The 27325-nt window shown below is 42.1% G+C and overlaps 1 protein-coding gene across 1 annotated transcript in view; it reads right to left on the bottom strand.

The window, feature by feature from the left end:
* Positions 1-27325, bottom strand: part of LOC124720068 (BTB/POZ and MATH domain-containing protein 3-like) — a 55354-nt gene that overhangs the window by 21215 nt on the left and 6814 nt on the right. Inside the window, exons 2-3 of the mRNA XM_047245335.1 lie at positions 10247-10823; positions 2207-2413 (exon numbers count right to left, since the gene is read on the bottom strand). Coding sequence (XP_047101291.1) covers positions 2207-2413; positions 10247-10812 — 773 coding nt within the window. The 5' untranslated portion in view covers positions 10813-10823. The remainder of the gene's footprint in view (positions 1-2206; positions 2414-10246; positions 10824-27325) is intronic.

The raw sequence follows: 27325 nt of genomic DNA on the forward strand, positions 1-27325 counted from the left end.
GACAAAGGTGACAATCTGTTTGAGAAAACTGAATTTGGAGTAAAGGATCGAGGGACAGTGGAAGGGATGTTCAAGAAAAATCAAGAGATCTTTATTGGATTTGCAGATCTTTACATGACATTTGACAGCATGAAACAGTGAAAGTGCATGAAATTTTTTTTAAAAGGTACATATAAGATATATGGAACAGCAGGTAACATAGAACATGTACAATAATCAACAAGAATTGGTATTCTGAATTAAAGATGGTTAAAGATAAGGATGCAGGAAATCTCCACAAATGTTCAGATGAACACTGAAGAATCATTGGTGGAACTGAAGAAACTTATAGCAATTTAATTAAAACTGAAGGTGAAAAGGATTTCATTGATAAAATTCACTGGTGATATTTCTGTGTTCACTGAAAGTCAGGCAATCACCAGAGTTGGTGAATGTAATGAACAGTTGAATGAGTGCCAAATCAGGATTAATGAATGTAAGAAAGGGGAAAGTATTGGGGTGTGGCAGAAATAACATTGGTGGCAAAGTTTACAGAATTGAGGACCACACAGTAGACCACTTTTAGGACTCTGGTACATGTGATGCTAATTTACACTGAGGTTCAAAGCATAGTTGTTATAAGGAGTAATGTAGCATGGAAAAACAGGAGATTCCTCGCAAAACAAAGTTACTAATATCCAAGATAGGCCTTAATTTGTGTTAGACATACCTGAATGTATGCTTGGAGCACAGTACTGCATAAAAATTAATCATGGATTATGGAAAAAACAAGAGGGGAATTGGAGCATTCTAAATGCGGTGCTATTGAAGGGTGTTTAAACTAGGTGAACTCATAACAGAAGAACTATGGAACATCTCTACAGAATAGGTGAGGATAGTGTGATATGTGGAAAACTGTGACAAGTACAAGGGTCAGCAGAGTAAGTTATATTTGAAGGCATCAGGGAATAACTGCTGTGGAACTAGAGGTTGTTGCTGAGGTTAAAAACTGTAGGGAAAGACAGAGATAGGAATGCATGTAATTGTGGACTCTGGGAGCTCATGGCACTGCAAATCTGCTGCTCAGACAGACAGACACATTGTCAACAGAAGGCACAGTTTCCCCTTTGCATGTCTGTGGTTACCGAGACTGGCTGTTACAGCAGACTTCAGTGGGGCAACCAATGTGGTCCACACCATGGCAAGCTGAGGCTCTGCTGGCGTTTGCTTCAGTTTGGTGATTGCCGAGTATACTTCTTGTTACCAACAGAAACTTTATATCAAATTATTGGATTCTTTCTCCTCTCTCATTCCTGACAAGCACCAAAAATGGTCTCATAAATGTCTGTGTATGAGTCTGACCTCTACTAGACCATTACAATACATCTAAAGTAATTGATATTTGTCTCATCTGACAGTGTTACACATTCAGTGCACTCATACTCTCCCCACCACAAAATTTTCTGGGCATGACATTGTCTGAATTATTGAAACTTCCTGGCAGATTAAAACTGTGTGCCGGACCGAGACTCGAACTCGGGACCTTCGCCTTTCGCGGGCAAGTGCTCTACCAACTGAGCTACCCAAGCATGACTCTCATTCTGGAAACATCCTCCAGGCTGTGGCTAAGCCATGTCTCCGCAATATCCTTTCTTTCAGGAATGCTAGTTCCGCAAGGTTTGCAGGAGAGCTTCTGTAAAGTTTGGAGGGTAGGAGCCGAGGTACTGGCAAAAGTAAAGCTGTGAGGACGGGGCTTGACTCGTGCTCGGGTAGCTCAGTTGGTAGAGCACTTGCCCACTAAAGGCAAAGGTCTCGAGTTCGAGTCTCGGTCCAGCAGACAGTTTTAATCTGCCAGGAAGTTTCATATCAGCGCACACTCCGCTGCAGAGTGAAAATCTCAGTCTGAATTATTGTTGGCATTGGTTTGCTGGTCTTGATGAATAAGACACTGAACTGTTGACAATAACTATTTTTCCTACCAACCTATTCTTAACTAACCTCTCTCCCATGATACTATGATCTAGTCGTGGGGATACCACCTCTGATTGTATATTTTGATTTTATTCCCAGTTCACTTTGCTGACCCTCATTAAATCTAGACTGAGCATTTACACTTTGCTTATCAGTGTTTCTATCTTATCTACCATATAATGTTGTGTGTGTGTGTGTGTGTGTGTGTGTGTGTGTGTGTGTGTGTGTGTGCGTCGCGCGCTCTGAGGGAACTCACCGCATTTGAGAGACAGTGGCCTCATCAGGTTGAGGAGTCGTGGGCCGCGCAGCAGCAGGTGTCTGGCGAGGTGCTCTGGCAGAGGTGGTGGTGGCGGCGGCGGTGGGGGTGGTGGTGGTGGTGGTTGTGGTGGTGGTTCTGGTTGTGGTTGTGGTGCTGGTGGTGGTTGTGGTGCTAGTGGTCCTCAGCTCTGTAACGACTGGTGCACTGCACATACAGAGAGGCAGGGTGTGAGCTGGCTGGGCGTGTCCTCGTGGGGATGTGGAGGTGGCTCACTATGGCCAGCACTGCTGAGGGACCATCCACACAGGGGATAGGGCTCCAGTCAATACAAATGAATTACCAGTAAGCTAATAACAATCAGTCTTACCATCCGAGCTTTCCACGGCAGTCGCTCAACCCCGTACAACAGGTAGTTCAAATCTAAGTGCAGCCAGAAGGTACATACAACGCCCAATACAAAACATAATTACAGAATTACTGGACATGTTAGCTCAGGTGCTATCGCCATCAAAACTATCCAAACGGCCTGAATTCCACTCCATCTAAATTGTATGATGATGATGAAGTCCCATGTTCTTTGACAGAGTGTAGGGGAACGACGCATGCACCCACATAATGTTACTGTCTTGCAGTTCCTCTGATCTCTTTTCGATATGGACATTTCACTCTACAAAATGATTACTACAAGACCCCATTTGAAGCAACTGATTTGTAACACTGAGTCCACAATCAGACTAATATCACGATAATGTGAATATCGAAACCTGTTATAATTAGATGGCAGCTTGTAAACTCAAGTTTATTGCAATAAATGACTTTTTGGAAACTAAGTTTTAACTTGAAATTAAGTGACGAAAACATTTCTATTAAGACTACCATCCAGGATTCCAATTGAGCACCTATTGTCTCTGTTAACTAAGTACGAAAGATCTTAAATATCATTTCAGCCACAGGTAAGCATGTGTGTGTGGGTGCATGTTGAAATGTTGAAATGACTTGGCATTGTGTTCGATGATTCAAACCTAGCAACTAATAGGATTGTTAACTAAGTGCAATAATACATTACATATCCAAATATAGCAAAATGAGAATCTGAACTGTCGAGAAAAAGTATTTTGTTCCTTTACTGGGATCTGAATCCACCACCTCTCATTGTTTTCTAACCACAAATACATGTCAAACATCTGCTTAGTTTAGCTGTAGCAGAATGTGCCCATACATGAACTGGAAATAACCTAACGGAACATTCTGTGTGGGGTGGGAATCTATCCCTGCATGCTGCATGCACCATCGCTGTTGGCTGCACACAAGATGATGTTGATTATCGAATTCTTTTTCGCCACTTGCTACGAGGTACATGTTTTAACGTTTCAAGCAATCATTTAAAGTTTTGTGAGACAGACTTGAAATAGACACCAGCTGTCATAGTTGACAAGACATGCAGAGGCGATAGAAATCAAAATATCTTTTCTCCTCTGGTTTTATGTGCATGACACAATGAAAATCTTTGTGGACAACCATGAATACAATGGATGCTAATAACTATGGACATATCCATGGGAAGAATTTCTTAACACAAAAGAGCTTCATCACACCAGATGTGTACTGTTACATTCTGAGGACTCACATTAGCCTTGGATTTTATGTTTTTTGTCAGGACCAAACATTTTTGTTTTATGAAGGTAAAGCCAAATAGTTCAAATGTCCACCCAACCATCCTGTTTTAAGTGTTCCTTTACTTTCTTAAACTAAGCAATGCAAATACTGTGACCTTTCCTTTGAAATGGCACTATCTATTTCCGTTCTAACATTTGAGAGCTGTAGATTCTACTTTGTCTCTAATGGTCTTGCAGTCGATGGGATGTTTGACACTTAATTACTTCTTTCTTTCTTGCTCAACATTTCCTATTGAATTAAAGTGCTGTATGATGGCTAATTGGTCACATTTCACGACATTTGGAAGCAGTCGATTGGGCCATACTGGTGAACCACCACATCAAAACAAACCAACTCAAAATGAGAAAATTATTTCCTGACATAATTTCTTTGACACACTTTCCACATACACGCACAATAATACAACAAAACAAACACATTTCCAGAATACAAAAGGACTCACAAGCCGAAAACTTACAAACACACTCAACAAACACACACAATGGCAACACCACACAGAAAAGAACCAGATGGTACACCATAACCTACACACACACACAAACTAACACACATAAGCAGAGCCAAAATAAAAAAATACCACACCATAACACACACACACACAAACATAAACGCACGCGCACACCAATGCGTACACAAACAGATCACAGATACTTCAAAAATAACACTCAAAAGTTTGGCAATAACATTCGATCTTTGGTAAAAACATTTGACAGTCGGCAACAGAAACCAAAACATTGCATCGAAACAATCTTTCAGTTCATAGTGCTGTGGAATGTTGGAAAAAACTGCAAATTGGCAATCATAAGAAGAACAACACCAAAAATGCAATGGGAGTGTAATACGTAAGAAATTGTCCACACAACCTGTAAGTACAGTTCAAAACATTACTACTTAATAGGAAATACCAACCACCAGAACTGTTTATAACCTACAGGCACAGTGACAAAAATGTAAATTAAAAAGCTAACATATGTACATATTCCAGGCCACTGATAACGCCTTGCAGAAAATAAACTCTAAACGCGCATGGCACTAAAATTGTGTTTTATTCAGTTGCTGTCAGATGGTCCATAAGTAAAAATTATCAATATACTGTGACGCACAAAATACTTCATGCACCATTATCGAAGGTTTAAACAATCCTTCAAGTGTACAATATTCAATAAGTCACTCCAAGAATACTTTATAGCTACAAATAAAAAATTATGATTGATAAATATACTTATTCCAACCTGTATGACAACACGTCAGACAAAAGTCTATGATATTATGCATGAATCTACTTGTTTCAGTTAAATTATGGGTGGTCCTTTTAGGCTACATGCATCAATGTAGTATGCTACATGAGGAAAAATGATGGACTTTCTTACGCACTTGCACGGTACATTTTTAGGCCTCCTTTTTCCACATGGAATATATATGGAGGGATTATCTGTGCTACATTTACTGAAGACAAGCCTCGTCTTTGCCAAGATTGATGGTGTTAATAATAACAGAAGAAATTATAATAATGGATGATCTCTTCAAAAAACTATTATATTGGATAAACAAGGCTGCTTAGTAGCTTAATACCACTTCAAAGTAAAAAATAAATTCCTTCTGAAATTATAATAAAGGGAAGCCACTTCAACAATAACAATGGATGCATTCTCAAACAACAGTCACTGCCTATGATTGACTTCCTTATATATCAAATGCATCTCTTCTTTTAGTAAAATTATAAGCCTCTATCACAATAATAAAGAACTAGAAAATAACTAACGTTCCTTAACACAATGGCTCACTACTGCAGTTATAAATGTGACAATGATCCCTGGAGAACATTCTGGAAGTTTGATTGATACCTGTCACTGAGTTTATTTTGTACGATCTAGTTTTGGTGTGACCTAAACTCTTACAAGATCACAGCAGCTCAGGTGGGAGAAAACACTTCCTGCAGAAATTTCTCTAGCCTACAATAATGCCAGTAGTGCAGCTGACAATTATGTGAATTAATTTCAGTGATTACAAAAACAACTCTAAAGTACACATTAGGTAGCTGAGGCAATTAGTGGCCATTGATATGGATTAACAAGGAAAAGAATGTTTTATAAATGCTGTAATGAACCTCCAGGGAAACTGAACACTCATCCAGTGAGGAGCATCCTTCGTTAACGGCAAAACAGTGGCACTGCATTGAAAGTAGTTTGGTGGTCTGTTAAAATTGCTCTAGCTTCATTTGCTTAAGCTCTGTGTTCGAGTCACTGATCAGTCAAACACTTAACAAGTATTAACAGACCCTCTTTGCCTCCGGTGACTTCTGTTGACCAACATAAGGTTCCACTTTCCTTCCTAATCTACAATAAAGCCGACATTCCTTCACTACCTGCTGGAGGAGTCTGTGTATGTTGGACCATGACAGAGGCAGACGTCCGGCTAGTGGAAGCTCACCATTAAACTTTCTTGCACCAGAAATTTTACTTCACCCCTGAAACAATTGTCATGTAAAGTCACGGCAAACTTATTTGAACTTGCAATGTTGAAAATGTTGGTGCTGAACTGGGAATCTAACTCAGATATCTCTTTCTGCCATTTTGAACACTTTTCGGACAATACAGTTCCATCGTTTTGTTGGGTCCCCAAGATTCCATAGTTATCCAGGTTTCAATGAAAGGGGAAGGTCTGGTTTTAAATACTGGTTGGGTACAAAAATTTTCATTGTGTGATTTCAAGTTGTAGCATTCGCACTGCAAGTAATATGTGAAAAGCAATTATGATTTTTAGCATTTGTGCATGCAATGTCAACAATAACAATTGGTGCCAATTTTGACTCTGAAACAGGCAGAGAACTTTTTATCCTATCATTTCAGATTTATAAATTCCACTCCTAGTGGCTGGTGGAAAAGTATTTGACAGGTGTGTAGTCAGTGGTGATGGCATATACAGGGTTGAGAGTCCCTGTCAGCACAGAACTTTTCCTCGCATTATTTCTAGTTCAGACATGAGCATATCTCGCTGGTGGTGAAATAAACTGACATTGTGTATCTATATGTGGCTAGAAAGCAACATGATATACGCTGGGTTTGAAACGCAGCAGGGGCATACTTTGTTGTATAACCATTTCAGTTTCATCATCCCTCTAGCGGTGAAAAATTTCGATACATAAAATTGTAACATTTTATTGTGCTTCATTCACAATCCCTGCCCAAAACAAAACTTCATGCCCCATCATATCAAGTTTGAAAAAGTGCATATGATGTTACATGTGGTTAAAATGATAGTTAAGATCTGTAGTGACCGGATTGGAGTCCTGGATCCCAGTCGAAATACAGAAGCATGTAGTTTGAAGCTGACTCTTGCTTTTTGAAATGTCATTTATTGTAATTAACTTGAGTTTACAAGCGCTGAGGACCGCCATCTCTGGTAAAGGGTTTTCTGATATTTACATTACTGTGGTATTGGTTTTCATATGGACGATAATAGACAAAGTGCAAGAAAGTTATGTGCCTGCATACAAACCAGGTGGAACGCAGTTCAGGAAATTTGGCTGCTTCTGAGCACGTTGACACACGCATATAAATTTGACAGGCACGACACTCGTCTGATTGTCAAACATTTCGTATTGTAATTAATGTGATACTTTGATCATCAGACATCATTCAAAGCCTGTCTTAAAACTGGTCTTTGAAAGGTACAACTAACAAAATGGTTGACAGCGTGTTTCAAATTGAGCTGGAGAAGGAATTCAGTACAGCGGGCAGTAAGGCACAGTGAAACTCATGATTTGACAATAGAAAGAGGCTGTGGTTGTGCAACAGTTACGTGTCATAACAGTATTACCACATTCATCTAAATTTCATTCATTAAATACGGTTGACAGGAATTTACGCATTTTTCAAGTGAGCATCCTCACTTTGTAAGCACACATGAAACCATGGGGTAGTTAAAGTAAGCCATGTCATTCCCCAGTGATGGAAAAACACACACTAATTGTGTGTGTGTGTGTGTGTGTGTGTGTGTGTGTGTGTGTGTGTGTGTGTGTGTGTGTGTGGTGGGGGTGATGAACAATGTTTGTGATTGATGATGTAAGTTGTGCTGTGAACTTGCTACTGAAATAAAATTAAGTTTGTCCTCCACATACAGTAGGTATTAATGGTAAATTCTGTGAGAATCTGATGTCTATCTAGAAGGGCTGGCATGGATACAAGGGGGAGTAGGATGAACATGGGATAGTGAGACATCCTCCCAAGAAAATGGGAAAACACTGTATCACTTCACTGTGTGAAGTGGACACTGTATGAAGTAAAAAATAATTCTGCTTACATGTGGTTTTATACATCTTATTTTCATTATTAAAATCATAGGCACCTGTGGTGTATAAAATTTGAGTGTGATACTATGTATAATTTTGAGAGGCTGGGGGAGTGGGGGGGGGGGGGGGTGTCAAGTGGAATCAGTGAGAGACAGAGGCAGTTCCAGAACCAAACATTGTATGTGTGTCTGTAACTGACACCCAATAGTGTGGGAAGTATGAGGCAGTGAACTAGGTGAAGATCACGACAAGAATCTATTATACATCATCAAGAGAATTTTTAAAATGTACACAAAGATTACTGTTAGTAAAAAGATTCCCGTTAACAAAAATTTTTTCAAACATAAGAGCTTGAGTCATTTCCCACAGCGTGCATAACGAGTTTGGAATAATGTAATGTTTTAAATTTTTTTCAAGAATGTAAATAACAATTGTAATATGTTTATTGCTTGAACAATGAATTTTGATGTTAATCTTTATAGAATAAAAGAGAAAGACACTGAATGATTTACAACACTGGCTCTATGTTCATTACAATTGGTTCCCGCAATGCACACTGTCATCTCGAACACAAGACTTCCAATATGTCAAATAGCACATAAAATACTACGTAAGTATTAAAATCTAAACGAAAAATAAATGATCATTTATCAGTGTTAGTAGCTATTAGACTTGTATGAACATATGTAACTGTAAGATGGTGCAGAAAAATGGTAACTCTGGTCGCAGAGACACTTTAAGGGTCACAGACTATCAGAATTGGAACAGCAACAACAATGGATGGGATAGATAATGTCATAAGGTGTGCCACAGGAGAATGGAAGCCTGTAGTGTTCACTGGGTGGCTATAGTAAAGCCATAGATCCACTGAAACACACACACACACACACACACACACACACACACACACACACACAGGGGTGGACACCTGTTCGTCGAATACACAGTAAGGCACGGTATTCTGTGTGTCACAGAACGGAACGTATCCAAGCGCTGCGTGAGCTTTATGTAATGCTGAGTACAGAGACGAACAAAATGAGGTGGGAAGACTCAATTTTAATGGACCAGCTAGAACTGCTGGTAGGTCTGCCCTGTGATCCTGCGAGGTGGTCTCCGGCTGCAAGAGGTGTGAGCAGTCAGCCACTGGGGCACCGATGCTTACTTCACCTGGTTTTCTGAACATCTTCCATACAAGCCCTCACAGCAGAGCATTCTTTTATATTTAGAGCAATTAACATCTTCCGTGTACTGTCTGGATTTGGAGAGAACTAAGAATTATCTTGGGATAGTTACTGGCACATGGCTTGCACGTGGAAAGAAAGTGAGAGACAACTACGTAAGAGCCAAAGCTGTAATACTAAGGTGTGAATAGTGATTACTCCGATAGTCTCCTTTACTACACGAAGAAAATTCCACAGGTCAACATCAGCAACATAAAATTGTAGATAAGTTGCCGCCCTCCTCTAATCATTCTGTAGTACACTACCTTTCTCGAGGTGTAGGCTGTAAGTGACTTACTCGGTCATCATCTTTATGCAGTGTGGCACTATTCAAAGGTGTCTCATTGTCATCAGCCACAGAGGCAATGGACAACTTTAGCGACTACTTTATGGGAACAGGCCTACAGCAACCAGTACAGGCTGCCGGTTGCAAACTACACCCATCACTGCGTGTGAGCCTGTGCTGGGCAATAGAGCTTTGTGTCCACAGCAGTCTGGCTCATGCTCTATTCACACAGTGAGTGTACCCTCTGACATGACAGTTTATGCTAAAACCTAAACAACCACTTTCTGTATACATGTAGTTTAATATAATGCCTACATACTGGATCTTTGATGATTTTTGTTAGCTAACATACCTGGTAATGAACACTGTTCAGTTTAGGGGTTCACTGAAACTGCTACACGAGGGTAATGATAGCATTGTGAGCTATCGTGAAATGACTGTCTATGATGGTGTATTTTACAGAAGACACACATCTACGAAAATTCAGTGGGAAAAATTATACAGTTGGAAATACACACACCTAGAACTGAGAGACACGAATCGGTGGGTTATCTCACACTTACCTGGTTTGTGGTGGTGGATCGTACAGCAACCGGCTCACTTCGATCAAGTCTTCCGGCTGCTTCCGCATGGCATCTGCCCACCCCTGAGTGGCCATCACCTCGAAGGGACAGGTCTTAATAAATTCGATGGCGGCTCGCCTGAGGTCACTGCAGGAGTGGCGGACTGCGAGGGTGGCTGCGGCCGCCGCGGTCTCCACGGTCAGCTGAGCAGCCACCTGCCGCTCGCACTCCGCCTTCAGCCCCGACACCCCGTACTTATCCGCTGCGACCAGCAGCTGGGGGGCCGTGCCGGGCAGCTGGGGGGCCCGCAGGGTGTACAGGTAGGAGACCAGCTCCCTCAGCACCGAGCCCCCGATGTCGGCAATCCTCACCACACCAGTGCAGGCCTCGAGGGTGTCGTGGGCGAACATGGCCGCGAACACGGGGCTCCTGTCCGCCAGGACGGCCCTGTGCACCACCAGCCGTGTGTCACCTGCCTCGAGTATCACCATGGCGTCGTCCCCGGCGTCCAGGAGTGCACCCACGTTGACAGCCACCGTCTCTGTGATGTCCTTAACTGCTTCCATTGCGGACGATTCTGAAACACGGCAACACGGAGCAGCCCTTTTAGCATACAGGTGACTGATGATACTTCTACGAGTGACAGCCACACCTGTCTCCAGCGACAGTTGATAAATACAGGGTGAGTCACCTACCGTTACCGCTGGATATATTTCGTAAACCACATCAAGTACTGACGAATCGATTCCACAGACCGAACGTGAGGAGAGGGGCTAGTGTAATTGGTTACTACAAACCATAAAAAAAATGCACGGAAGTATGTTTTTTAACATAAACCTACATTTTTTTAATGGAACCCCGTTAGTTTTGTTAGCACATCTGAACATATAAAGAAATACGTAATCAGTGCCGTTTGTTGCATTCTAAAATGTTAATTACATCTGGAGATATTGTAACCTAAACTTGACGCTTGAGTACCACTCCTCCGCTGTTCGATCGTGTGTATCGGAGAGCACCGAATTACGTAGGGATCCAATGGGAACGGTGATGGACCTTAGGTACAGAAGAGACTGGAACAGCACATTACGTCCACATGCCAACACCTTTTTATTTGTCTTTTCACTGACGCACATGTACATTACCATGAGGGGTGAGGTACACGCACACACGTGGTTTCCGTTTTCAATTACGGAGTGGAATAGAGTGTGTCCCGACATGTCAGGCCAATAGATGTTCAATGTGGTGGCCATCATTTGCTGCACACAATTCCAATCTCTGGCGTAATGAATGTCGTACACGCCGCAGTACATCTGGTGTAATGTCGCCGCAGGCTGCCACAATACGTTGTTTCGTATCCTCTGGGGTTGTAGGCACATCACGGTACACATTCTCCTTTAACGTACCCTACAGAAAGAAGTCCAGAGATGTAAGATCAGGAGAACGGGCTGGCCAACTTATGCGTCCTCCACGTCCTATGAAACGCCCGTCGAACATCCTGTCAACAGTCAGCCTAGTGTCAATTGCAGAATGTGCAGGTGCACCATCATGCTGATACCACATACGTCGACGCGTTTCCAGTGCGACATTTTCGAGGAACGTTGGCAGATCATTCTGTAGAAAAGCGATGTATGATGCAGCTGTTTGGGCCCCTGCAATCAAGTGGGGACAATGTTTCAAGCGTCAACTTTAGGTTACAATATCTCCGGATGTAATTAACATTTTACAATGTAACAAACGGCACTGATTACGTATTTGTTTATATGTTCAGATGTGCTAACAAAACTAACGTGGTTCCATTTAAAAAACGTTGGTTTGTGTTGAAAAACATACTTCCGTGCATTTTTGTATGGTTTGTATTAAACAATTACACTAGCCCCTCTCCTCACGTTCGGTGTGTGGAATCTGTTCGTCAGTATTTGATGTGGTTTACGAAATATATCCAGCGGTAACGTTAGGTGACTCACCCTGTACAGTCCACCCTTAGTCGGTTCCAGCAGTATCACACCCTTTCTGTCCGACTGATGCCATTGGTGAATAACAGCAGATCTTTAATAATACCATTTTCAAGCTTTACCTTTTCTTTCAGCATATTTCATTTGGAGAACAAGCTCCAGAAGCGACAAGGACATTATTTCCATCATTTTTTCTACAGTTCAATGTTATTTGGTATGTAAATGGTTTGAAATAGACGTCTACCAAAATACTAAATAGGCTGTACAGAATTACAGTATTACTCTATTCAACGAGATGTTCTCTTCACTTCTCCTGTTATTCAAGAAAACACTGTTTTATGACCTGAATCTGTATTATTCGTCATTTAACAAGCAGTCATGCATGAACCCTTGCAGGAGTTGCTTCACACAGGGGATGAAGCCTGTGTGTCGGGAGACTGACTCGTGCGTTCACAGTGAAAGATCGTGAAGTGGGTTCAGCCGAGTACGTAGTTCAAATTGTCATCCACCAGAGTACAGTAGCGGACAGACACATTCAAGAAACAGTCAAGAGAATGTTTTTGTGAATTGTAATGTTTATTTCTTGAAGGATTTTTCTTTTATGGTTGTACAGTTTTGTGTATGTTTTTAGTAGTGTGGATGATGCGTGAATGTGGTCTAAAGTAAATATGTAGATCACTGTTACAGTGACAAACGCCGTACGAAGTAACGTGAGAAATTTTTAATACACTGTGAATGAAGACGGGGAATTTTGTATTATAGTGTGTCAAGTAAGTTTATGGTAAAGGGAAGCTAATTTCAGTGTAAATGAAAACAGTTAATAATGTTGTTGTTGTTGTGGTCTTCAGTCCTGAGACAGGTTTGATGCAGCTCTCCATGCTACTCTATCCTGTGCAAGCTTCTTCATCTCCCAGTACCTACTGCAACCTACATCCTTCTGAATCTGCTTAGTGTATTCATCTCTTGGTCTCCCCCTACGATTTTTACCCTCCATGCTGCCCTCCAATACTAAATTGGTGATCCCTTGATGCCTCAGAACATGTCCTACTAACCGATCTCTTCTTCTGGTCAAGTTGTGCCGCAAACTTCTCTTCTCCCCAATCCTATTCAATACTTCCTCATTAGTTATGTGATCTACCCATCTAATCTTCAGCATTCTTCTGTAGCACCACATTTCGAAAGCTTCTATTCTCTTCTTGTCCAAACTATTTACCGTCCATGTTTCACTTCCATACATGGCTACACTCCATACAAATACTTTCAGGAATGACTTCCTGACACTTAAATCTATACTCGATGTTAACAAATTTCTCTTCTTCAGAAACGTTTTCCTTGCCATTGCCAGTCTACATTTTATGTCCTCTCTACTTCGACCATCATCAGTTATTTTGCTCCCCAAATAGCAGAACTCCTTTACTACTTTAAGTGTCTCATTTCCTAATCTAATTCCCTCAGCATCACCCGACTTAATTCGACTACATTCCATTATCCTCGTTTTGCTTTTGTTGATGTTCATCTTATATCCTCCTTTCAAGACACTTTCCATTCCGTTCAACTGCACTTCCAGGTCCTTTGCTGTCTCTGACAGAATTACAATGTCATCGGCGAACCTCAAGGTTTTTATTTCTTCTCCATGGATTTTAATACCTACTCCGAATTTTTCTTTTGTTTCCTTTACTGCTTGCTCAATATACAGATTGAATAACATCGGGGAGAGGCTACAACCCTGTCTTACTCCCTTCCCAACCACTGCTTCCCTTTCATGTCCCTTGACTCTTATAACTGCCATCTGGTTTCTGTACAAATTGTAAATAGTCTTTCGCTCCCTGTATTTTACCCCTGCCACCTTTAGAATTTGAAAGAGAGTATTCCAGTCAACATTGTCAAAAGCTTTCTCTAAGTCTACAAATGCTAGAAATGTAGGTTTGCCTTTCCTTAATCTTTCTTCTAAGATAAGTCGTAAGGTCAGTATTGCCTCACGTGTTCCAGTATTTCTACGGAATCCAAACTGATCTTCCCCGAGGTCGGTTTCTACTAGTTTTTCCATTCGTCTGTAAAGAATTCGTGTTAGTATTTTGCAGCTGTGACTTATTAAACTGATTGTTCGGTAATTTTCACATCTGTCAACACCTGCTTTCTTTGGGATTGGAACTATTATATTCTTCTTGAAGTCTGAGGATATTTCGCCTGTCTCATACATCTTGCTCACCAGATGGTAGAGTTTTGTCAGGACTGGCTCTCCCAAGGCCGTCAGTAGTTCCAATGGAATGTTGTCTACTCCGGGGGCCTTGTTTCGACTCAGGTCTTTCAGTGCTCTGTCAAACTCTTCACGCAGTATCGTATCTCCCAATTCATCTTCATCTACATCCTCTTCCATTTCCATAATATTGTCCTCAAGTACATCGCCCTTGTATAGACCCTCTATATACTCCTTCCACCTTTCTGCTTTCCCTTCTTTGCTTAAAACTGGGTTTCCATCTGAGCTCTTGATGTTCATACAAGTGTTTCTCTGATCTCCAAAGGTCTCTTTAATTTTCCTGTAGGCAGTATCTATCTTACCCCTAGTGAAATAAGCCTCTACATCCTTACATTTGTCCTCTAGCCATCCCTGCTTAGCCATTTTGCACTTCCTGTCGATCTCATTTTTGAGACGTTTGTATTCCTTTTTGCCTGCTTCATTTACTGCATTTTTATATTTTCTCCTTTCATCAATTAAATTCAATATTTCTTCTGTTACGCAGGGAGTTCTACTAGCCCTCGTCTTTTTACCTACTTGATCCTCTGCTGCCTTCACTACTTCATCCCTCAGAGCTACCCATTCGTCTTGTACCGTATTTCTTTCCCCCATTGCTGTCAATTGTTCCCTTATGCTCTCCCTAAAACTCTGTACAACCTCTGGTTCTTTCAGTTTATCCAGGTCCCATCTCCTTAAATTCCCACCTTTTTGCAATTTCTTCAGTTTTAATCTACAGGTCATAACCAATAGATTGTGGTCAGAGTCCACATCTGCCCCTGGAAATGTCTTACAATTTAAAACCTGGTTCCTAAATCTCTGTCTTACCATTATATAATCTATCTGATACCTTTTAGTACCTCCAGGGTTCTTCCATGTATACAACCTTCTATCATGATTCTTAAAGCAAGTGTTAGCTATAATTAAGTTGTGCTCTGTGCAAAATTCTACCAGGCGGCTTCCTCTTTCATTTCTTAGCCCCAATCCATATTCACCTACTACGTTTCCTTCTCTCCCTTTTCCTACACTCGAATTCCAGTCACCCATGACTATTAAATTTTCGTCTCCCTTCACTATCTGAATAATTTCTTTTATATCATCATACATTTCTTCAATTTCTTCGTCATCTGCAGAGCTAGTTGGCATATAAACTTGTACTACTGTAGTAGGCGTGGGCTTCGTGTCTATCTTGGCCACAATAATGCGTTCACTATGCTGTTTGTAGTAGCTTACCCGCTTTCCTATTTTCCTATTCATTATTAAACCTACTCCTGCATTGCCCATATTTGACTTTGTGTTTATAACCCTGTAGTCACCTGACCAGAAGTCTTGTTCCTCCTGCCACTGAACTTCACTAATTCCCACTATATCTAACTTTAACCTATCCATTTCCCTTTTTAAATTTTCTGACCTACCTGCCCGATTAAGGGATCTGACATTCCATGCTCCGATCCGTAGGACGCCAGTTTTCTTTCTCCTGATAACGACATCCTCTTGAGTAGTCCCCGCCCGGAGATCCGAATGGGGGACTATTTTACCTCCGGAATATTTTACCCAAGAGGACGCCATCATCATTTAATCATACAGTAAAGCTGCATGCCCTCGGGAAAAATTACGGCCGTAGTTTCCCCTTGCTTTCAGCCATTCGCAGTACACCAGCACAGCAATGCCATTTTGGTTATTGTTACAAGGCCAGATCAGTCAATCATCCAGATTGTTGCCCTTGCAACTACTGAAAAGGCTGCTGCCCCTCTTCAGGAACCACACGTTTGTCTGGCCTCTCAACAGATACCCCTCCGTTGTGGTTGTACCTACGATACGGCCATCTGTATCACTGAGGCACGCAAGCCTCCCCACCAACGGCAAGGTCCATGGTTCATGGGGGGAGTAAATGTAAAGTATAAATGTAAAGTATAAATAAAGTATCAGAATGTTAAATATTTTGGAAAAAAGTACAATTCGAGTGTGTTGTTTATTGATTTGTTAGTCATGAAAAAAGCGCGTTAACACAGTAGAATAATATTTTTGTATTGGCCTTAATGCAGACTGAGCAATCAGAACAGAGTATTCTTCACGCATCTCTTCTCTTGCAAATGCTTACACCAATCTAAGTAGTCAGAGCCCAGCCTTTCAATGGTACGATCGTGTGTAGTATGAGCTCCGAAGGAAGTTATTGTTTGCCAGTTTCATGTCTACATGTGCTACATGTCTCAACAGTGCTTTACAGTGAAGGTAAATAAATTCATTCATAGCGGTATCAACGAGCAGCAATACGGCAGGGCAGCGCTGCCAACTTACACGACAACTTACGACGACCCTGAAACTGGGACGGCGGCAGACGGAGGAGGTCTGACACTCAGTTTCAGCACGCCGAGGCTGCAGCATTCGACGAAAGATAAGTTTGTTAGAACTGTTTTGTGTGTGTGTGTGAGGGGGGGGGGGGGAGGCGCGAGCTGCAGACTGAGTAACATGGTAAGTGATAAAGATTTTGTAAATACGAAAAAAGAGAAAGGATTCTCATTCAGTGGAAGTGCTTCACAAACTAGCACGCTTGAACAGAGAGGAGGAGTAGATGTTAAAGTAAAAGAGGAGGTTTTTGAGGATGTTTCTTTGTTATTTACGGACGGTGAAGTAGACTGCTTGAAGTACGTCAGTTGATGTAACTAGTGGAGACAATGAAGATCCTGAAAGTCACATTAAGCCGGCCAGAGTGGCCGAGCGGTTCTAGGCCCTACAGTCTGGATCCGCGCGACCGCTACGGTCGCAGGTTCGAATCCTGCCTCGGTCATTGACGTGTGTGATGTCCTTAGGTTAGTTAGGTTTAAGTAGTTCTAAGTTCTAGGGGACTGATGACCACAGCAGTTAAGTCCCATAGTGCTCAGAGCAATTTGAAAAAAAGTCACATTACGCATGAAATCGGTAACAATCAATTGCGTGATGACAATATTGGTAGTGTTACTGAATCAAATGTGGATACCAAATTCGGAATAGTACCGAAGGAAAATGATAAACAGGGAACAGTAAAGCAGAAAATAGAACAAAGAAGATATGTTTGCAGCATTAATGGATTCTATGAAAGATGGACATACTAATTTGGCTGAAACAACTGATCAGAACATCAATGGAAAACTTGAAAAGCAGACTGCGGTATTAAAAGATACGTGGGAAAATGATCTGAAGTCATTAGAAAGTAAAGTGGATGGCAAAATTTCTGAAGTTGAGAATAACTGCCAACAATCCACTAGAACTGTAGAAAGTGAATTAACAGATGCCTTGAAAAAAGTTGCTATTGGAAACAAAGAAAGGGCAGATGTGAAAAGAAAGAGTGCAGAAACTAGGTCAAAATAACGGCGGTAGAGTGTGTGTGTGTGTTAAGATCACCAACTGTTAGGCAGTAAAATCAGTTCTGAATATGCCAAATGTATGACTGAAGTAAAGAGTGTCCCACTGAATGGGCGTGACAGAAGAAAATGTTCTTCAGCTAACTAACCAGGTAGAAGAGGTTGAAAATAAGTCGGGTGAGCACAGCAGTAGATTATGCCAAGTTGAAACTAACCTCAGATATGGAACTAACAGTAGTGGGTGTAGTTTTGTTGCAGCATCATCTGAAATATCATATGTCGCTAACAGGCAGTTTTCACGTTTTGATTCAACAGAAAATGTACATCCAGAAGAATTTTGGAATGACTTCAAGGGAGTTCTACCTAGTTTGTGGTCAGACAAAAAATAAGGTTCATTACCTCTCAATTCTAGGAAGAGGCTAGAATTTGGGGGGTTATCGCTACTAAACAGTACGATACTCTAGATAAATTTAAAGAGGCGTTTTTTAAAGAATATTGGGGCAAGCAAAAACAAATGGAGTTGCTAAATAGCTTCTGGGCTAGGGAAACGTTTAATCCCAGGAAGGAAAGCTTAAGAAAGTTTGCGTTAAAGTGGACGACAAACTTTTCATATTTAAGCCGAGACAGAAGAAATTGTTATGGGCCTGGAAGGTAAATTGGCCATGAACTGGCGAAACAAAATTATTGCAGCTCCTAGGAATGACGTTTATAAATTCATTGCTACTTGGAGAGAGTTGACAAGTTGTTCCATGAGGAGGAGCATGCAAGTCGTAACATCAGACCACCAAATAATGCAGAACCGCGGCAGAATGCAAACGTTAACAGAATTGGTGTGTACCCCGGAAACAGCGGGAGATGGCGCTACCCAACAAATGAAAGGCGAAATAATGGGGAGCAGGTGCACAATTATCGGCCGTATTCTCCGGTGCGAGAGGATGATGATGCGCCAAGGTGACAGCAAATGGTGGTAAACTTAAGAAATGGTACAGAATCCGTTAAACTAAATGCCGTCTGTGAAAGGGCTAGCGTTTACAAGATGGGAAGTAGTAATTTGAACCCGCTAGCAAAACCCTTTGTACGTGTTAGAACTAAACAGGCTGGGACTGTGAGTGAGGAGCAGAAGAAGGTAGTAACAACAGACGAAACGAGCTATATACACACATCTGTACATTTAACGGAGGTCTAGAAGATTTTTTGGACTGACATAAAATAAGCACTGTATTGCAGACGAGACGGGTGATGAATTAGCGGAGAATGTCCTTAGCAACCAAGTTGAAGTCTAGTCATGTTCTGGGGTAGGAATAAGCACAGAAGCTGCAGAATTACAAGAGATTGGTGATGTCAGTATAGAAGAAATACTATTGTCTATAAATGACATTTGTGAGGCTATAAGGGAGAGGCAGGAAAATGGTGACCAAAATGGCGGTCAGCCAACTAATCGTGAAAGAGAGAGAGAGAGAGAGAGAGAGAGAGAGAGAGAGAGAGAGAGATTGGGGGGGTGGGTGGGGAAGGAGAACACGGAGAATGGCGAAACGCCGGAAAAAATTTTTGAGCTGTCATTAGTGAACAGAATAAATAGTATGGGGGAGAAAAGTGATGTGGGTAATTCTGCAAAAATCTGTGTAATTTCTGGAAACAGGGAAGATTTCGATAGAAGAGAGGTTGTGAACGATTTTTTGGAGCAGGGTTCTGACACCAGCAATGAAGGGAAGGTGTTGAGTCAGCCAGTAATCAGACTGCAAGTGTGTAACGAAGAAGTGCAGTGTTTGGCAGTGATTTACGTGCTGTGGGTAAAAGTTTGTTAGGATCGTTGCCAAATAGAAATGAAGTTGTAATAATGCCAGTAACGGGGCTGCAGATAATTGTAGCTACAGGAAAAGTTAAAACCCTGTTAAACCGGGAGTTCTGTTGCGAGTAAAAATAAAAGGTGTACTCCATGACCTCCTTATAATCCCTGATCTATGTATAAAAATGCCAATTGGCGTAGATTTCTGTAACCAGTACAAAGGGAGATTAAGTTTTAATGAAAATGTAATATTTGAAAGTAATAGAAAATGACTGAAAATTTAAACTAGTTGCCCATCCAGCGGAAATAGTAATTTTATTTCCTCAAAAATGTGAAGGCACGTTTTCACAAACTCACTTTGGACTAAAAAAAGGAAAAAAAAGACAAATGTGCAGGACTGGTGGCGTTTACGCTGCCCCCCCCCCCCTCCCACCCACCCACACACCCACAAACACGCGCACACACACACACACACACACACACACACACACACACACACACACACACTTAGCGTTAAATGAATGTTGCTTTCGTTTTGTACAATTTTACTCCTTGTTTTCCACATGGCTAATTTGCTTAACAGAAAAAAATGATACGCGTAGCAAATTCTTTCTACATCAGTGTCAGATCACTCGTTCTTCAACATCTGTTTATAACTTTGTACTCCAGCTCGTGTGACTGCCTTCACAGAGCCAAAGTCATGATATTTGAGGTGTTTGTTTATGTTCGACGCTGCCTTTTATTCTACACTTGTACAATTGAAGCTTCAATCTAGGATTGTGGTTACACCAAGACAAGCTGCATATGTATCTGAAACGCTGGAAGGTTTGCAAGGGAGTCAACTGACGGACTGTGAGTACTTTCATCATTTTGGTCTTACGTTTCTACTGTTCTGTAGTGTGAGTCATTCTACAGTCCAGACCTATTGTGAGAATGTGTGTAAGGTTTCCGACCAACAGATACAATAAAATGTTTATGAACCCCAAAAAAGGCACGCCACAAGATTATGCAAACGCGAACAACAACATAACACACGAATCAGCTGAATTTTTTCAACGAACCCCGCGGCAGAATGGAATGAGTCACCCACGAGAAAACTCTTCAGTTTCGATTGGAAAGCGCTTGGATTACTGCTAAGATGTTTGAATTCTTGTGGTAGCTTATTTAAAATAGGCGCAGCAGTAGACTGCACTAGAGTCAAGGGAGTGCGATCCTGTAAAATTACTGATTCTTCCTACAGGAAACATTACGAGCTTTCCACAAATAACTTACTGTAACAGAAAACGAGTACTTCTGAACATTTTCATTTGTGACATCGTTAGCACCTATCATCACAGTGGGTAACGCAAAGTTGTCCAATGCGCTAACAGTTTCGCAAACCGTCGACTTTTACACGCCTGTTCGGCACAAACTGTTCTCCTGGTTTTCTGACGACCGACTTTCTCTCTCGTGGTATTAATCGTGTTTCGACGTCTGAGCTCCTGGTTCGGTCCTCGCCTGATTGGTTCGTGACTGCAGCCCAGAAAGGACTGCCGCTTCGATCGCGTGGTCTGTACGGCCGGCAGAAAACTTTTTGTTCTAACTTAATCAGATTTTTATATTTTGCACAAACTGCAACACCGTTACAGGTTTTCATACGAAGGCTGTGTAAGCATGGTCTCTTCCGAATGTAGTTTTGACCAAAATGCGATTCCGGTAGCTGGAGTCCAGAGGTTTTCTTTATCGTGCCTTCTGCGTTGCTCTGCAGATATTTCCATAGCAAGTTCTATACCGTGACAAATATTTCTTTATACCTAACCCAGAGGTGAAACAGCAACTTTCATAAATGCAGCTTTGAAACTTTTTTAATGCGACGAAATATTTTCTTAAAAATTTTAATCCCCTATTCCACTCCCTTAGGGGTTGAATTTCCAGAAACACTCAAACACGTATTTTTTTTATTTTCTGACAGAGAAAGCAAACACTATTTTTCGTAGTTTTAGCTCCAAAATTACCTTAATAGACACATTTCTCAAAAATCCTTCATCCCAATTTCACCCCCTTAGGGTTGAAATTTCGCGCGATCTTCCTACACGCACCTCCTGGAGATTTCCAGTTTCGGTTTGGTTTGGGCGATGATGGGTCAGACGGGCAGGACATTCCCTTTTATGCAGAGAGGTTATTAATTAATAATCGTACAGTAATTTTTGCTCACGAATTGACCTGCTGACCGTTCTCGAGTTATTTTCCGTCTAAGCTGATGGCTGATGCCGTTCATTTATTCCATACTTTTATCTTTCGTTACTGTGTAAAAGCAGTCGCACAGTAACAATTCGTTTACAAGTCTATCTGGATTTTTTCGTATTTTCATTATTCCTCGGAACATATGCGTTCCCAAAGTAACAGGGAAAATTAGGTGCACGCCTCATGTATACCTCCTAATTAAACGGAAGTCCAGCTGCGTTATAACTTGCGTAGTTACAGTTTAGCGCAAGCCGCACCTCGACACATGTTCAGTCATTCTGCGTATATTTCGGGTGACCTAACACAGCTATACAACCGCTGTGAAGAACCGTAACCGAACTATGTGTGGCATCTGGAGCAGAGAACAAGTTTTTCAAGCATTTCTCAAGAGAACTTTCAGGGATTAACGATCTCTAAAATGTCGCTGCACTGCTGTTACGGTTTTACGGTAGTGTCAGACGGTGTGCATCGCGTCAGCCCAGAGGGAGCGGCAGGGCAGCCGGCTGTGCTGGGGGCGGAGTGTGTGCGCAGCGCCGGTCAGCTGGCTCGCCGAAAGGAGTCAGGCATCACGTGCCGCTCACGGATCGGGTCGGATTTATTTCAGTCACAGACGACACGAAAAGAATTTTCCTCGACATGGACTTTTAGTAACTTACAATTTGGGTAGAAAATTCGACGTTGGCTACATAGATTTTATTTCTCATTTTATTATTTGTTATTACGCAGAAAAGCTCCCGAACCAGATACGCATGTTGGGTGCGACATTAGACAAGTAAAGGCAGCAGAATGGGCGTTCTGTTCCTACTTGTCTGCGTTACTTGATGCACTGTTTTTTTTTTGCATCATCTTCACTCCCCTCCCCTCCTCCCACACACACACACACACACACACACACACACACACACACACACAGAGAGAGAGAGAGAGAGAGAGAGAGAGAGAGAGAGAGACACAAAATGCGACATTGTGGTTCATCTCATATCTGCTACACGTTGTCAATATTTATAAATTCTGCCGTCCGTTACCGCTTTAACACACAGCATGTGACACAGCGTGTCCTACAGAGACTCGCATTCACGATTTGTGCAGCAGTTTCCGCAGTCCATGGTCTCGTGGTTAGTGTCCCAAGTTCGATTCCCGGTCGAGTCGGTGTTTTCCCTCTCTACGGGTCTCGGTGTTTGTTCAGCCACCATCATTGCCAGTCGGTTTCACCGCCGGGCAAACCGACAAATTCGAGTGAAACAGGAGGTCTTTCTCCTACCGGCCGAGCAACCCCAGACGGGATCACCTCCCGGTCAGTTCACTTCATTTTTAGGGTTCCAGGCTAGGCGCAAATTGAGACGCATATAGCGCGTGTGGCGCGACGCAGCGCAGCGCGCGTTTTCCTAACTTCGGGTTCAAATGGGGCCGCGCAAACTGCGACGCGACGCGACTGGGACGCGACGCGCGCCTGCGCCGGGTCGCGCGGCGTTGTGGTTGCGGCACAGTTTCTGGCGACGCGCGTCACGCGAACACAGCGGGAGGCGGTGAGGGGGGGGGGGGGGAGGAAGGCAGACCTGCCGTGCCTGCCGTGTGCTCACCCCGGCATGGCGCGTATGGGCAGTGGAAGTATTGCCCGTCCGAAAAATACAGCCTTATAGTATACTGAATTTTATTAACACTGAGTAGTGTTTCGTCTTTCGCCGTTCAAGAGCTCCATCTATTTACGTTACTACATAATAGTTTTCAGTTGCAAATATCTCTGGAGTTCTTGTGGTTTGTTTCTTCTTTTCTCAAGAACAATGGACAGTTCAGTAACTGGTGAGCCCTTAGCCACTGGCATTATCATCTTCTGCCTCCGCCATGTTTTCAGATCGTAAGAAGGGATAGACGATTCATCCTGAGGGTAGTGAATAAGGAACTAAGGAATAATTATAAAATCAAGTGATTTAGAAACGAGGCAGGAAATTAAAATAAGGGTATCTACTTGCTGCCTGTAATGCTGACGTATCTCTACGATCTGCTGCAAGAAGTCGAAAAGGCGTTATTTCCACAGGTATGACCTCTTTCTGCTTCTGATAAAACGTCGAAGATATGAAGTACGTAGCTTTCACTGTCGTTACTTGGATATAGGTGTAATAAGAGACATTATAGTATGTACCTGTGGACATTACATGTCCACTGCAAGCTATACACACTCTAAATGCAGTCAGAAATAACAATGTTTCAATTGGCTCGCCAAGATGAGAAACAGCATTTCAACAGCATGCACATTATTCAGCATTAATAAACTAATTATACAAATGAAAAAAAAATGGTCGGTATTATTACGAAAGTAGGAAATCCTAAAAGAGTGTGGTGCTTAGATATATTTAATTTGTTGAAATGTACTTTAATGACAATTTTCTTGTAACTCCAGCTCACAAGGCACACATGGCCAGCGTCTGCATTCCTGTCGCGCGTATTATCCTCCGCTGCTGACAACCCACTGACCAGTGTGTTGTGCGACAGATCAATTCTTTCCTTTTCTCAGTAACAACTATTTCATTCGCTATCACACAGTTTGGCCAGCCGTAGGTGAGTAACCAGCATCCGGCAGGTGCGTATTATTCCGCCTGAAGGAACGGTCGTCATTATTTTAATACTGCTCAGGCAAGAGAAGGAATAAAATCCTTTGGTAAGTTTCCAGTCCAGTCCCTCAGTGTTAGACACCAATGGGTTACGGGCATTCGACCAAAACTCCAACATAATTGGTAATTAATTTTTGCGTGAGTTGTTAACCTTTTCTCATTCGAAGAAGCGTCACCATTTATGAGTAACGGACACACTTCTGTTGACAATTTTAATTGTACTTTGTCAAAACACAGTGTAATTTGCGCAAACTCATCTCACAGCAGCTACTGCGGCAGAATCCTGAAACAGAGTGACTCAGAAAACAAGTAAATGGCAATCACAGAGGTCAATAGCTTACGAAAACCTCAGTGTCGGTTTGTAGTAACATAAGAGAAGAAATTTCATTTTTATTTTCATACTAGGAAAATAAAATGAGAGAGGGTTGTAGCCTATCCCCGAAGTTATTCAATCTGTATATTGAGTAAGCAATAAATGAAACAAAAGAAAAGTTCGGAGTAGGTATTAAAATCCATGGAGAAGAAATAAAAACTTTGAGGTTCGCCGATGACATTGTAATTCTGTCAGAGACAGCAAAGGACTTGGAAGAGCAGTTGAATGGAATGGATGGTGTCTTGAAGGCAGGATATAAGATGAACATCAACAAAAGCAAAACGAGGATAATGGAATGTAGTCGAATTAAGTCGGGTGATGCTGAAGGAATTAGATTAGAAAATGAGACACTTAAAGTACTAAAGGAGTTTTGCTATTTGGGGAGCAAAATAACTGATGATGGTCGAAGTAGAGAGGATATAAAATGTAGACTGGCAATGGAGAGCGTTTCTGAAGAAGAGAAATTTGTTAACATCGAGTATAGATTTAAATGTCAGGAAGTCGTTTCTGCAAGTATTTGTATGGAGCGCAGCCATGTATGGAAGTGAAACGTGGACGATAAATAGTTTAGACAAGAAGAGAATAGAAGCTTTCGAAATGTGGTGCTACAGAAGAATGCTGAAGATTAGATGGGTAGATCACGTAACTAATGAGGAGGTATTGAATAGAATTGGGGAGAAGAGGGGTTTGTGGCACAATTTGACTAGAAGAAGGGATCGGTTGGTAGGACATGTTCTGAGACATCGAGGGATCACCAATTTAGTATTGGAGGGCAGCGTGGAGGGTAAAAATCGTAGAGAGAGACCAAGAGATGAATACACTAAACAGATTGTGAAGGATGTAGGCTGCAGTAGGTACTGGGAGATGAAGCTTGCACAGGGTAGAGTAGCATGGAGAGCTGCATCAAACCAGTCTCAGGACCGAAGACCACAACAACAACAACAACAACAACTAGGAAAATCTTGTTTCGCTAGCTGTCGATAACTCAAGAAATTACTACCAATGGAGTCAAAAGAATAAGAAGGGAAGTAGAAGTACTGATATATCGCCAAAGATAAAGTTCCCTGTGTTTAAGAATTAGCAAAATACTCTCCTTGTGTGCTATCATTCGCCAATCTTTCGTTTCGATGTCTCGAGCGGTTTAGGAGATACGAGAGATGTTGCGAGTATTTCATTCTCGCGGGCGTAAGATCGCAAGTGAGTGCGCCACGTAGGATCAGTTTTCTCGATATCGGAGGCAGATAGAGACCTCCTCCCAAGTTTAAACAAAAATTCAACATGTTGGCTAAATTTCAAACGCAACAACATACGGTGTAACGAAACGCAAAATCATAGCGACCCTTATTTTTCATTGCAGGCTTTTCGAATTTTGCGTAGCGTCTTACTATAATGTGTATACCGCAATAAGTATGACCATTAGCGAGATGATGGGCACTTGGCCACGAAGCTGCCATATAACGCTACAAGCAAGTAAAAAATGAAATATTTTTACTGAGTAGTTTCTGTAAAATCGTTTGAGAAAGTGCGCGCGCGCTTCGTTTCTGTCAGCGCAGAGCGCCGTCAGCCGGCGCGTGCAAAACACGTGCACGCGTCTCGACATGCGTTGGTCACGCGCGCCACGCGTGATTCGTGCGCGTCGCGCTGTGGCGTCGTGTCGCGCCTCAGTCTGCGCCTAGGCCTAAGGCTAGGCGCAAATTGAGAAGCGTATAGCACGTGTGACGTGACACGACGCTACAGCGCGACACGCACGTGCCGCCCGGGTCGCGCGGCTCCAGCGCATATTGGGACGCGTACACCATAGTTCGCACGCACGCGCCGGCTGGCGACGCTCTGCGCTGACTGAACCGAAGCGCGCGCAACCTGTTATGTTTCACAAACGATTTTACAGAAACTATTCTCTGAAAATATATGATTTCTGCCTTACTTGTAGCGTTATATGTCAGCTTCGTGACGAAGTGCCCTTCACCTCGCTAATGACCATTCTTATTGTGATGTACACATTTTAGTAAGACACTACGCAAAACTCAAAAATTTTGCAACGAAAATTAGGGGTCGTTATGATTTTTCGGTTGGTGCGTATTACACCGTATGTTGCTGCGTATGAAATTTAGCTAACATGCTGAATTTTTGTTTAGACTTGGGAGGAGATCTCTATCTGCCTCCATCTCGAGAAAATGGATCCCATGTAGCGCGCTCACTTCCGATCTCACGCCCCCGAGAATGACAATACTCGCAACATCTCTCGTATCCCCTAAACCACTCGAGACGTCGAAACGAAAGATTGGCGAATGATAGCACACAAGGAGGAGAGTGTTTTGCCAATATTAAACACACGGAACTTTCTTATCTATGGCGATATATCAGTATTCCCCTTTTTTTTATTTCACTCCAGTGACCGTAATTTTTTAAGAGTTATCGACAGCTAGCGAAACAAGAGCTTCCTAGTACGAAAATAAACATGAAATTTCTTCTTTTATGTTACTGCAAACCGATACTATGAGGTTTTTCGTAAGCTATTGAGCTCTGTGATTGCCGATTACTTGTTTAATGAGGCCCTACGTT

The sequence above is a fragment of the Schistocerca piceifrons genome, chromosome 11, assembly GCF_021461385.2.
Source record: "Schistocerca piceifrons isolate TAMUIC-IGC-003096 chromosome 11, iqSchPice1.1, whole genome shotgun sequence".
NCBI lineage: Eukaryota > Metazoa > Arthropoda > Insecta > Orthoptera > Acrididae > Schistocerca > Schistocerca piceifrons.